Source organism: Zerene cesonia, unplaced genomic scaffold (assembly GCF_012273895.1).
Source record: "Zerene cesonia ecotype Mississippi unplaced genomic scaffold, Zerene_cesonia_1.1 Zces_u002, whole genome shotgun sequence".
Classification (NCBI taxonomy): Eukaryota; Metazoa; Arthropoda; class Insecta; order Lepidoptera; family Pieridae; genus Zerene; species Zerene cesonia.
Window position 1 is genome coordinate 2,774,525 of NW_024045132.1, and position 15,164 is coordinate 2,789,688.

Below are 15,164 nucleotides of genomic sequence, written 5' to 3' on the forward strand. Positions count from 1 at the left end.
TTCATTAATTTCTAAGCTGGGAACGTGATAGTGCAATAAAATTGGATAGATTTTGTTCTAGAATTGTATATTATAATATCCGAGGAAAGGATTTTGATTAAATATTGCTATTTATCTTGAAAAATAAAATATTCTGACTTTAGAATTAAAGAAGATACATAATGATCACACAGCGGCAGCCTGAAGAATTGTAAATGAAAATGTAACCAACCATTTCTAACCACACCAACAACGTTATCATACTCACGTTAAGAAACCACGACCAACACGTGTTACGGATAAATGTTTATAAATGAATACGCGGCACAATCTTATAACATCCGTAGAGTATACGGAAGGTACGCTCATTAAATCATTATAAAAATCATTTAATAAATTGTATCCTAGTTTTTATTTATGACCATTTTTCAACATTAGTAGCATCGATCAAATATCACTTCAGTTGGGACCTTTTTAAAGAAAATTTTTATCAAATAATATTATGTATGAACTGAAAAAACAAAAAAGGAACAAGTTTAAATTTCCCTAACGAACACACCGTAATTACATTTGCCTTTGACTTAGCGTTATAAAATTCCGTAAAGAAACCCCTACGCATACAAGTCCGGTGCGAGCATTAAGTCGTTGGGACTTGGGAGTGGCGTTTTGACCTAAATGCACTCGCATGCTACACTGCTCATCAACCCTTTTAATGAAGGGTCATTAATTTATACTGCTCAGCTCTCGGATGAAATATTAAAATGGAAACGAGCTTCGAATAGCTGAAATGTTATTTATTAAAATGAAGTTTATTACTTTAAAACATCAGACAGATGATTGAGAGAAACGAAAATTGGGATAGAATTTAATTATAAGTATTTTGATAAATTATTATTTTACTTCTAATAAGTATTTTACAGGGTTCTGTCTGATTTCAAACGTAAGAATATAAAGCTCAAGAGTTGATTTGTTTGTACTAGCTAATCTCAGGAAATACTGGTTTGAATTCTCTTTTGTGTTGAATGGTCGAATTTGACCACCGAGATTTTATTTTCAATTTCCTAGTTAATATAATAACTCATTATTAGCAGTTAATTGCTAAATTTACTTACTTTTCTTCCTGAGTTTCTACCAGTGGGGGGCTCGGAGTATGTGTACTCAAATCAGGCAGCTCCACTGCCATTGTGTCCATCGCCATTTTAACTCACTATTTCACTATTCACTTAGTCACTAATACAGTCATAGATCGTATGCAATTATTGCACCTGGTTCGTAGAAAATATTTATTCAATGTTTTAAAATCCGATGCAAAATGCTTCTTTAATAAGTGAATTGAGGCAGTCGATTCTGACTAGATGATTTTATCAGATAAATAATCAGATGTGTTATCGGCCGATGTGATCAATGAGATGTTTCTTTCAAAGGTATTAAAATTGTATAATTTTGTTTGGGATAACTGATGTCTTATACAGATTGTTATATTCGATTGATTTAGTTACCAATTGTACCACTATATTAGGTTTAATAAGCTTATTATAATATTCGATTTACAAAAAACTTTGCTCTGATTTATAGATGTTAGTAAACATAATAATTATAGGAAAATTCCTTAGCCAGCTTAGTTGGACGAGGTCACTCTCGCACTCGGCTTTAAATAGATAGGAATATTCCTATTACATTATTTTTATATTACATTATTGTATACTGTATATTAAGATTGTTTCTTAGGATTTAGCATAAAACTAATGGACCGAAAAAATATATATAAGCCGAAAAGCAACATGTTTGCCGAGTTATATTTTACTCCCAACCCAAGTCAGGCCCAGTGATTAGGGACAAGTGACTAGTTATGTTGAAACTTCAAATCCTTCCGTATGTTCCATCAAGCTTCCATTTCGTAATTCATTAATTAGTGCCAACAACCCGTTCTAACCCCACAATTCTCCATTATGAGCCTAAACAACAACCTCCTAATAGGATCATACGGCACATGAATAATGCAAGCCGGGATGATGTGGGAAATAAGATTATGTCATCGTATTCATATATGTCCTTTAGTACGTGGTTCATATTTAACAAAGCATTTACTAGCAATTTTAATGCTATATTATTAAGAGTAAAAATCGAAAATTTCTTCGAAATTCTGAAATATCGCTTGAGCAACTTGGAGCTCCGCTTAGCGAGATTAGTTTTAGATTCATCTGTCAATATACACGAGATAGAAGGAAGATGAATCTGTACGGAAATTGCTGTAGCTTTCATACAATAAGAGGAACACTTTTTTATATACAAAGCAATATCATATATCGTCGACATAACATGACACCTGACTCGAAAACAAAATATATTTCATATACACATAAGAGATTTGTTATAATATTGTATAATATACCTGTTGAACCACAGCAAACATCTAGAGTACTTAGGTCCATTAATGGTCACATGCCTAAAATTTAGTCAACACGCAATGTTTGAACTGAAATAAAAAGCCGGAGCAATTAAACAGTAACGTGAGCCTTATACGACATGGCCTTATTGCCGTTTCTTTTTATATATCGTTATTTAATCTATAATTGCTCCATATTTAGGCATCAATTGTCGTTATACAAATATAAATAATAAGCATTAATATAAATAATATTTGCATTATTATTATTACATTTATTATTTACTCTATAATTGCTACATATTTAGGCATCAATTGTCATTATACAAATATCTGGAAGCGATAATTGTATGACATGTTATGTTATGAAGGTTTTGACATTTACTATGAGTATGATACGAATTTTGCATCTAAATCGGTCACCTGTGAATCACAATCTCAATGTTAGTTACCATATTCCTCCGTAACGGCTGGACCGATACTTATGTATTTTGTGTGCATATCGGGTAGGTCTAAGAATCGGTCAACATCTATTTTTTGCGCCCGTAAATGATAAGAGTAGGGCAGAACAGCGTCTGCCGGGTCAGCTAGTAACTTATAAAAACACCCAATCAAAAAGACCTAATATGCGAATATCATATTGCAAGTAATTAAAAGAAATCTTTCAATTACACTGACATTTTTCCGTTCCTATATAAACATATTTGAAATCCCCTACGAAATAATAGGACTCCTACGATATACGAAAGTGAAAACTAGTTTAATGTATAATATTATCAATATTTGAAAATTCTATTGAACAGATAATACTTACAACTGAATATAAAGTTTGATACGTATGGCACGTAAAACGGTACATTTAAATTTATAGAGTGAAAAAACAACAAAGCGAACGGCGATAAGAAGTTAAACATTGAATTTCATTATATTGTTTTACCGCATATTTCAATATACTGACGATTAACGAGGACAATATAATTCCAATATTTTCGATTGTTTACAATATTTTAAATGCATAATGAAAATAATTGAATTATATTACGATCTTATTTCTTTACGAGTCGTGTACAGTCAGCAACGTAAATCAATGAACATTATTGTTTATTTAAAAAATTATGTGATATAAATGCACTCAAAAGCGTGCTCATATTATCGCCAAAAAATTAATATAACTGTGTTCTAGATTTTAAAATCATCTGTTAACCGTATAAACATTATAAAATCTTATACCTTTAAACGAGCAATTCTTGTATATATATATATATATATATATATATATATATATATATATAATTGGAATCTCGGAATCGGCTGCAACGATTTTCATGAAATTTAGTATGTAGGGGGTTTCGGGGGCAATAAATCGATCTAGCTAGGAATCTTTTTTAGAAAATGTCATATTCGTGTTTTTTTTTTCCTGACATCTATTGGTGAATAATAATACTATTTTACTTCGTAGACAGCTGGACAACTGAAATAACACATAGGCACTTTTTATACCGATATTCCTACGGGATACGGACTTACGCGGTTTCAACCGCGGGTCACAGCTAGTAGACATTATAAAACTTATATTTCTGGATAATTCAAAGGTCAATACAAACAAAATCCACATCACGTACGCAATATATTTTGTTCGCGTAATTGAATTTGCGAACGAAAAACTGTCTCAACTTTCACGTAAAAGGTCCCACGGACCTTTATCACCCCCTCAAGTAATCTTTTAGGCTTCAACGGTACCTATCTTCACACTTAATTCACATTTACAAAATTTTCCCTTTTCTGATTTTGATATAACGGATGGTTGGTCATTTTTTTATAAGTAGTTCTTGTATAATAATTTTCATTATTGAAGTTTAAATTCATTTTATTAAAAGATTTTCTGCACTGGCTGTGTGTATGGCTTGTAAATAGTGTCTATCAAAAAAATATCAATTACGGCATTAAAACTTGAATTATTATAATTCAAGTTTGAGCATGAATATTTTTTAATGTTTAATGAAAATATGTAGACATGTTATTTAATAACATATTTTATTCTACAAAAAAATTAAATGTTAATTGACAATTTCAACATAATTTATTTCAAACGAACATTGCACGTATTTCCTCAAATTATTATCAACACCCCTTCTCTCTAGTTGAAATGTGTTCTCGAGAACGTCACGACCATTTCCGCTGAATTTTTATGAACATTTTAGTTAAGGCACCAAGAAGGTTCTTTCGTGGAGAGAAAAAAACTCACCACGGGTGAAGCCGCGGCGAAACGCTTCTATGGGAATTTTTAAGATTTAAGGCAATTTGAAAAAGGCAAGTTTGGAAAAATACATTTTGGTTGGTAGTTAATTTCAAGGGTAGGATAAAATTATATCTTGATCATGACACCAAAAACTTATTATTTTCGTAATTTGTACGATTCAGGATATATCAATTAAAATCCAAAGAAACCTATGAGCACATCGCTGTTACATGCAATGATCATGTAGTTTTTTTAACTAGGCTGCATTAAAATTTGTAATGCATCGGATTTCAAAACATTAAACTAACGCAATCATTACTTACAGTTCTGTAGAAATACAAAATTCTATCTTAGTTTATTAAGAGAGTTAGTCATCAAGCACAAAAAATCACTATTCACAAGGCAAGAGTGGATATGCAATAGTTGTTTATATTTTTACAAAGAAATTATCGCGAACGTATACACCCGATGGCGGTCGGTTGAAGACTGATCACTGAATGCGCGGACGGGATGCGCGAACGCGATGCTCCACATAGTGTATTTACCCGAATATTGGTCGTACTGTTGTTTTTCAGTTTTCACGCGTTTCTTTAGATTTGGAACTATAAACATATCAAAGTCAGTTCAGTCGGGTCAGGTTAGCTTTTCGCATGCTGTTTGTTAATAACAAACCTTTATTTTTGTTTGGGTTTCAAAATAAATTCGGAATAATACGTTCTAAACGTAAACAGGATTGGGACGGTCTCCCATCTCGACGAATGGTTTTCATCTTGCATCAATATCCTTTCATTAATAAATAAGGAGAATATATATATTTACAATATGGTTACGGCAAATTCCTTCTTCGGATCGATGGATCGATTAATCTAGCAACAAATCCGTCGACTGTATTTGGGTGGCTTCAATATATTATATAAAGTAGTAGTAGAGTACATCTGTTATTGTTTGCCAACACAGCGTTGGATGACAGTCTAGTTTAAAGGGTATTCAATTCAATTGACTACAGTTGATATAATAGAAATGCCTTCGTATCAAATATCCATATTGCATATTATGTTTAAACGTGTATTATAAGTACATGATTTAGGAATAAGAAATATCATATGGATGAATTATAATTATCAACCGACTTAGGACTGGTTCCTAAAAATTTTGGCCTATGAAACTTACTTCGTTTCCGTAGACAAAGGCTACATTGGGACCCTAATACTAACACTTCGCTCTCTGTCAGTACGTCCGTCTGTCACTAGGCTGTATCTTACGAACTGTAATAATTTGACAGTTGCAATTGTCAGAGGTCATGTATGCCGCTATAACAACAAATAATAAACAAATCAAGGTTAAGCAACTGTTGGTCATTTTTTTGCAATGGCTCTTTAGTTTACTTGAACGGAACACAAAATGTCCGACTCGCGCTTGACAGATTTTTTACCTTTATGATGATTAAAAGAAAATTCATTATATCGGGAAAAACTTGAAGTGTAGTGTGTGGAATTAGTGTCTGATAAAAAAGTCAATTTATAACAATAGCGAAAACGTGTTCCAAAATTAATAAAGCTGTAGGTAATTTGTTTCTTGATAATGAAAAACTACTGTATATTCGCCTCATTACATGAATATTATTCTTTTAGTTCGAAACTTTTGGTAGCACGTGAGAAAACCTCTCAATGAGCTATTTTCAGATTTTAAAACGAGTCACGTTTCCGAGCAACCAGCGTTTACACTGTTGTTTGTTTGTTCTGCAAAAATATAATAAGAGCGTATTGAAGTCTGGACAGCATCTGCGTAAGTTGTATTATAATTAGATACCGGAATAAATATTAAGATGGTATATCTTAAGGGTAAATTAATAAATTATATGATATCAAGGAAACAAGTCAATGAGAAAGAATTAAAATGGTTCATGGCTAATGCGAAAGGTTCATTCAATTAATTTGATTATGACAATTAACATCATATTATAATTCGGCTTCTGTTCCACGAAAACTTTTTCTATTCATATATATATCGTGTTATTTAAAAGTAAACAGATTTTTTCTGTTTAGCATACCAGGATATAATGCAGTGACGGCCTTCGTTGCAGTATATCGTAAATCCTTACGAATATAACATTGAACTTTCAAGATCGTGACTAACTGTTTCAGCGTATTATAACTTTCTTAGTAGCGTGCAAGTAATAAACTTTTTCATTAGAAGGAATTAACATTACTATTCAATATACCTTACATTGTATGCAAAGGTACATTGAATAGACCTGTACATTTACTTGAATTGAATCTTGTATAATTTCCTTTTTGCATATTTTATTCGATCGATTTTTGAATTTTTTTCATTTATGTCTCGCACGAGGAAATTACGCAAATTTTAATTTGTTTTCGTGAAAGCAGTATGGAAGTGCCTTTAAATATTAAAAGGCAAGGCTTTACATACTAAACACACTCTGGAGAGAGATTTTTAGAAATTTTTATATTTCATACATATGTTTCGTTGTTCAATATAAAATATTATAATTGTTCTCTTTAAAGGACTCGTAACTAAACTTAATTCTAACTAGTTACGAATAATAACACACGAAATATAAGAAACTGAATCACATAAAATCACTCCCCCACAAAGGCATCTCATTATCAAGTATTAATAGCACTTACTTCACGGAGCCACTTTAAACAAGCCTTACCAAATATTGGCCGTGTGAGATAACACACGTCACAATGCAGAGGCATTCGCGTCACTTTATTTGAACTGTCACGTGATAGATGCAATATACACCTTTCTTACATCTAGACGGCCATGCTGCATGTCTTAGGTTAGGAAAATGGAAAAAAAAGGATAAGAGAAAAAAAAATGAAGTCATCCCGTAAGGCCCAGTGACTCATCTATTGATTTTAGATACATTGTTTTTACACTGGTTTATTGAAAGTTATGGCGAAGTTATAAAAATCATCCTGTAATCTGGGCTTTAAACTTTTTACGTCAGCGCAACCGAATCACGTAAGTGCGTATGAAAAGCGAATTCTGGAAAACGATTCAATTAGCTGTACTTACGAAAGAACATAAACAGTTTAGAAAACGTCGAACAATATTTATAATATAAACGATATGATTCAATCTTCAAAGTCTAACTTCAGATCCAGTCTATATTATATATCTTGCAATAGAGAAATTGCAGTTGCGTTCTCATGGAGCTAATGGATTTCAAATCTGTTTGACCAATCGATTTTTGTTACGAGCAAGTAGTGCCTTCCTCGTATGCATCTATGCAGATATTGTTTTAATAGGATTGGAATATTGGAGCCTGGTTCTATTGCTTGTAAAGTTTAAGCGCTTAGCGCTAAACAAGAAGCTCGCTATTGCAATTAAAGATAGCTTTTAAATGGTGCTCGATCATTTATAATGGAGTCTAAATAAAAAATGCAGCAGATGAGTTAATAAGAATACCATCGTGATGCAACGGTGAATATATATTTTTCATTGGATTTTCAAAAGCACTTATTATGAGTTAAGATACATCGGCCGTATTTCATTCGTCTGGTAGGACATATAAAGTTGCTAGTAAAAATCGATCTGTTCAAAAGAAGCCTAATACGTGTCTGACCTATACATTACTAGAGGACACGGGAGTTTATTACATCTCAATAGATATAGAGGTATATGCCTGTATGCCTGTTTTCTTTTATAACAAAGTGATACACTTCACCATATCGCCCCATTTGTTTATTATATTTTTAAAAAGAATGAATGATAACAAAAAGTCACTAATGCTGAATAAATATCGTATTGTGTGTATGCAGGAAGGAAGTTAACATATTTGCATTACTTATATGCCGTTAGTAATAAATAAAACAAATGATGTAAATACATTTAATTGTGGTGTAAGCATTTATGTGGCGATAAAAACAATTCTTTTATTTTAAGTGGTATTTTTATTTGATACTCTATTTTAATATATTCGGCTTACGTTATTTGTTAGGATGAAATATACATTTTGGGCAATTTTAATTACAAATAAAAAATATTCTAGGGTTGTTCGGTAGGTACAATGAAGTTTTAGGGTTTTGAGTATGATGCCTATTCTTTATCAGCGGGTCAAAGTCCATATGCGTGCCAAAATTCAGATCGTTTGGAGATATGGGATAAACGTCATCCATTTTTATCTGTCAGTTCGAGACATATATTCTGTTATTATTTAGTAACTACAAACACAAATTTCTTAAGCTATAAATCTGCATTTAGCGTAATAAAATGTTCTTGGAAGAGGTCGATTAAAGGCACGTTGTATAATTCCATGCTCACACAGAAATTCGATATTATATCACTATGAAATCAACATCGCAACTATCTTCAAAGTGACACTTTGTCCACACCGATTAATCAAGGCGCTGTTATATTTATATTATAACAGCTATTTTAAATAACCCTTGTTTATGTCCATTCGAGGACAAGGCCACTGACGTCATAGTGCATAGAATTAAGAATGATTGCAGCCGTCAAACATCTTAGATCGTTAGATACAACTATGAAGTTGATCAGAGATAATGCAGTTTTAGTGGCAGACTTTATGTTGATTATAAATAAAGATTTATTTAATAGACCAACAATCAAATTAAACTTCATTGCGAATGCAGACGTAATAGGTCCACGTAGGTAAATGCTACTGCAAAACTGCTATATTTAGAGAAGCTATGAGTCACATTTCCTATGAATAGTTTTCTTTTACTGGAATCAATTGTCATGAATGTTCTACGTCAACTGATGGAATTATAAATGGAACAATATCTACAGACTACAAATACCCTGTTTTCGTATCAATTTATGTTTCAATGAAATTATATTAGGATTAGTTCACCAAAAATAAAATCGACTACAGACTACGGTCAGTGACTAAATATAGTAGAATAGTAAATTATTTTTAGAGTAACGTTTAAAATCGTCATGCGATCGAACCATCAAAATAACAACTTCGCTAATTTTAGGCTTACAAGGATCTATGAAAGTTTTCACGCTGAAAGCGAATTATATTTGGCACCAAACACAAGCAAAAATTTGTTTTCAATTGCTTAACGATAACGATAACTTTCAACTGGCACGCGATTATGTCGTCAACCTTCCATCGAGTTTCTGGCATAACTCTACGCACAAAGTATTCTGTTAGTACTAATACTCTAAGATTAAGTAAATAAATTAAATTATTCGTACTAATAATCTAACATATTTCCCGAATAATAAAAATAATAAATAATCCCTCTTTTATTCCCTGTTGATGACTTATCTAAATGTCCAAATGTATCCACACACACACATTTATTATTCTAGTCTCATTAAATATTTTTTCCGAGGCTCAGATGAATGCTTATTTGTACTAAATAGGAGAACCATATTTTTTTACATAGTCACGCCTACTCATTTCACACATTGATCCTCCGCTTGCTGTCAACGATACGAAATAGTCTTTGAATCAAAACAAAGAATTATATAACTCGTCACATCCCACGTACAACGTGATTAATTTAACGTAACCTGAATAAAATATATACAATTGACCCAATTCGGAACCTACTCCAATAGCATATTGCTCTCGAAATAACAACTATTACAAATCCATCATATAACCGTTCATATAGCTCGAACATAAATAAAAAATAACACGTGATATAATATTTACCAAAACACCCACACATTGAAAATCTCTCTCTAAACGACGTAGGCGAGTAATATCCCATAAATTTAATACAATTCGTAAGTGCATTGAAATTTCCGGATTTTCTCGAATACGTAAGTCCTTCCCACGTGGTGCTATAATTATTTCTACTCATATAAGGTCAGACCCCAAGTGTAATACTTTTACGTTGAACATGCTGAATTATAAATTGTACACTAGGTGTGCCGTGCGGTTTTACCCACAGACGAATCAAGCAAGAGGAAACATTTCTATAGCTTGTGTTATTCTGGGATGTTTCATACATTCTTACAAATTTTTGCGTTCATAGCTTGGATGATTTTAAGGTTATGGACCAGTTGTACATGCTCTAGAATCGTAATACGAAAGTCAGACAATTGCCTGGCACGCAGATGACATGACCCGTAAATATTTTTAGTAATTCTTATCAAAGACGCCTTTTTGTGTTTATAAGGTGGTGCAGAAATTACACGAGAATGGTTAGTGTCGAACGAAACGAAACGATTGTTTGTACTTATCCCTATCTAAAGACTGGCATTCCATATATTATGTCTCTTTATATGTATTATTTCTATAAAATAACTACGTATAAAAAAAGCAGCTTAGTGGACTAAAGGACCTGGAGGACCATGAATTTTAAATCGATGAGTCGTAGGTACGAGACCAGGCGAGCGTGCGGGAAATGTTTTTTTTTATAGTGCGCATGAGGTTAACATCACCAGTGCTCGAAACGGTGAAGGAAAACATCAAGAGGTGCATATCCAAGAATCAAAAGTTCGACGACATGAGATATCCGCTAACCTGCACAAATCTCATGATTGCATTTTCTTGTGTTTGATTTTACGCGAGTATTGTACATTTAGAAATTAAAGACTTTTTAACCGATTTTAAACGCGATTTATTCATTATATTATTAACGTGGTCACGGGGAGATATCATCTCATGATTTTAATGAGCTATGTACTCGTATATAGTACTCCTTTTGACATTTTAAATACTACATCATTGGTTTATAACCTGTCCTTCGTTTCGATACGTAATAAGATGAAATGAAATGGAATATTCTTTATTGCACACAATAAATATTAAAAATTACGCACGTAAATATTAAATATACGTAATTCGTTTCTATTAACTATAGCATCCTACGAAGTATGTAACTATTGTTAATCAGAACAACAATTCAGGTCAGATTATGTATCAGATTTAGCTTATCAGTGTTTTGTCTTTTTTATATGACGTAAAAAATAATTGATAGCAATATTATTCACATATTTGTAGAACAAACTTTGTAATTAAAACGATGTTCAATTCACAAATTTTGAATAAGCGTGTTTTAGTTTTCTCCACGAGGAAAAGACAGAAAGAAAGAAAAAATAAATAAATAGGAAGTGATTTCCTTTGAGTGAAGATGAATGCAATTAGATTTGAAACTTTTATAGCTGCAACAAACTTTAGAGCTACCTAATGATCTTCTTAAAGGGAAAAATCTACGTTGATCGTAACGCAAATTATAATCTGCCATAAATTTAAGCCAAAGTAATATTTTCGCTTGTATCAAAAAATACTTAATTTCTTCTTAATAATTCTCTAATTCATTCTTTAATATATGTTATACGTCACAAAATACGTAGAGTGTAGACTATACATATATATAGTTTATACTTTGTACACCTACATCCGTCTCACATCCGGAACGTATTCGAAGATAAATGATTTCCCATGAACTATTTACATTTCATTTTCAGTACGCATCAACGTAAACATATTTGTTTTTATTTGTAACAAATATATTCTAATGTTGTTTATGGGTACGTTTTTATTGTTCGCCGAATTATTTTGGTTATTAGTAATGCTTGATTTTTCATATAAGATTCTCATACGTGTTGTAATTCAAACTCCATTTTACCTACTTCACTATAGTAAATATGTGGAAATGTTATTTGATCTTTCAATAAATTGGAAAGCTATTGAAATATTAAATAAGACACGATGAGAATGGTTTATTCGGGTATTCTTTATATAATCTTCTATTGCTTTATTGAACAATATTGGAGGTACCGGTAAATGTTAAAACTGTTATGAGAAGTCTCATATAAGAAGTCTAATTGAATAAATGTCTGAGTTTGAGTTTATTATATGTTAAAGGGTTTAAAACGTTAATCGCAGACGTCCTTGCGTTTCCCTTCTGTTTTGTTCCTCTCATGGAAGATTTACATGAACATTATTTTCTAGTCCTCACGATTCTGTCTGGTTTAACTAGTAAGCTTAGATATAAATAATTTACTATTAGTTATATCGTAACAAATAATAAAAGAGGAATGTTTATCAACCACATTCCACATTTCAAGAATTTCCCGCCGAGTTAATTAGATAAACAAAAAATCTAGGTTACGAAATAAATTATGAAAAAATATTATTCATTTCGATGAAACGGAAATCATAGTAATTTATTTGAAAATGTATGTGTGATGTATCTTTAACCTTCGACTTTATTAAAAATTCACAAGTTGTCTGCATTTAATATTTGAAATATTGGAGAAACAGATAAAAAACTCTTTTGCGAGACCGAGAAATTAAGTCGTGATTCAATGAAGCAATACTAAGAAATGTTTATGGAAGATGCCTTTTAGATCTTGTACATATATATGTACGTGATGTAGCAAATAATTGACTAACTAAAATAAGCTATATTTCGAATTAGTGTGACTCAGAATAACGTAGAACAATCAACGATTTACAATTCTTACAATCTACAAATTTAGCTACAAACTAAGTGCGTATAATGTACTCAAGGAAAGTCAAAGCTAATTCTACGAATTTCTCAAATCTCTTGGTAGAAATATTGGCAAGATATAAAGATATTTACGGATTTCAAAGCTCAGATATTATCTTCACTTGGACAAACAGTGAGTTCTCTAAATGCAAGGATGGGAATCCATCGTCGCCGGATATTTTACAATAATTTCTTATTATTGGGTAAACAAATGATAGGATTCTAGGCCGTGTTTTTCAGGAAGATGTTTGATCTCCTTTTATTATTATATTTTATTTAATTCGTTCACGTTCATGCCCATAGATTCCGTTTATTTGTTTTTCTTTATGTTTGTAAAATGACGAAGCGGAATCTGGGTAGTAAGTGTTCCTATTAACTTCCTTAACTAAATCCAATTTACACATGCTTCGTCAGTTGACGTTCTAGTTCATTAAGTAAAACACACACACACTCAGAAAAAATAATATGTAGGCATTTGTTCCGAACAGAAAAATAATGCCTTGGGGTAACGCTGAACAATAGAAATGTATATTATTTATAATATTTTCCTTATGTTATAAATATCAGAAAACTAAGAGTGATGCTAGTAAGTTGGGCGAAAATAATCCTTTTATTTTATTTATTACTCATAGATATTTAATAAATAATAATGCACACGGCCCTGTACAATTGGATATAAACAGGAACTGGCTAGCAATACAACTGACAGCTGAAAAACCCGTGCCTAATGCAGAATTTATGATAAATTCAAATTATTTTTCTCCTTTCAATCAATCAATGTCACCTTTTCAACTGGAGTTGTGAAGTACGTGGTATTGCGAAATACTCTGTTGAAGTACGGATGAGCACCAGTAATGATGGTTGATGATGGTTCTGGATTTTTTTGTCATATCGGGCAACTGAGCTGGTGGTTCGCATGGTGGATCACCACAGTCCATGAATGCAGGAGGCACTACTCTGCGAATGTGTTGCCCGCTTTTAAGGGTAAGGGATAAGGAATAGGTTGACGACTCCAGTCTGAAACGCTACGCAAACGCTAACGCAAACGAAAAAGCTGATCAAGATGGAGGTGATCTTATACATTTAAAGTGGAGGTGAACCTTCTCTCTTATTATTTATCACTACCTCCCAATAGGTATCTAGTTATAGGCGAAATTTCGAAGCGTGTTGTGCTGTGTAGTGATGCTTACTAATAACTATCAAGTTACATGCAAAATCTCGTATCCCCGATAATTTTTGCGTTGCGTTGCGTTGTATTGTGTAGCATTGTGTATGCTGCGTAGTGCTGCGTTGTGTTGGATAGGACCTCACTAATAACGTTAGACGCGAAATCTCGTATGCCCGATAGCTTCAGCGTTGCGCCGAGCTGTGCTGCGTTGCGTTGTATATAATATAAAGGCTAGGTAGAAGGCGGCGGGTACTCACTCGTCGGAGGTGTGCGCGCGCGGGCGCGGCGGCGGGTCGCGCGCGGGCAGCAGGCGCTGCGTGTCGGGCGCGGCGCGCGCGAACGCGGCCGCCGCCTCCGCCGCGAGCTCCTCGTCGCACGTCGACGCGTCGTCGTCCACTGCGCACACGGAACGCACATCTTATTATTTCGAAACTAACATTTTTTAATAAAGCAGCTGGAGCGCACGACTTCGCCCGCAATAATACCAATAAGATTAGCTGTTTTTTACTTAATATCTACTTCAATAACTTTGTACTTTTTGCGACAAGTTCTGCCTACGATTACTTAATTGTGGAACAACTTGCCATCATCGGTGCGTCCATCTGTTCATGATATGGACACATTAAAAAGAGAGTTGACACATCTCTTAAAGTCGATACAATATTGCGATTGCTTATGGGCCGCGGTAATCACCTTACACCGAGTGCATGGAGGGCCTGCTCTTTTGCTTTAAATACAAAAACTTAAAACTATAAATACCTTCACTAAGAGGTCTAAAAATTCATATATTCATAAATATTAGTTACAAACCATAATATAACAAAAATAGATACTCTTATTGATATAACATTAACGTATTTAAAAAAGTATATATTATGAAGTGTTCAAAAAGCGACTGTAAGATTATGTCTTGAAATATTATATATATATATATATATA

The 15,164-nt window shown here is 32.8% G+C and overlaps 1 protein-coding gene across 3 annotated transcripts in view; it reads right to left on the reverse strand.

Annotated features, from left to right (window-relative positions):
• The window catches only part of LOC119838316 (protein GDAP2 homolog), a 62,735-nt gene that overhangs the window by 13,130 nt on the left and 34,441 nt on the right, over window positions 1-15,164 (reverse strand). For all 3 annotated transcript variants that reach the window (XR_005288192.1, XM_038364200.1, XM_038364199.1), the window contains exon 7: window positions 14,483-14,621. Coding sequence is in view for 2 of the 3 variants with exons in the window: in XM_038364200.1 (XP_038220128.1) it covers window positions 14,483-14,621 (139 nt within the window). In the remaining variant the exon portion in view is untranslated. The remainder of the gene's footprint in view (window positions 1-14,482; window positions 14,622-15,164) is intronic.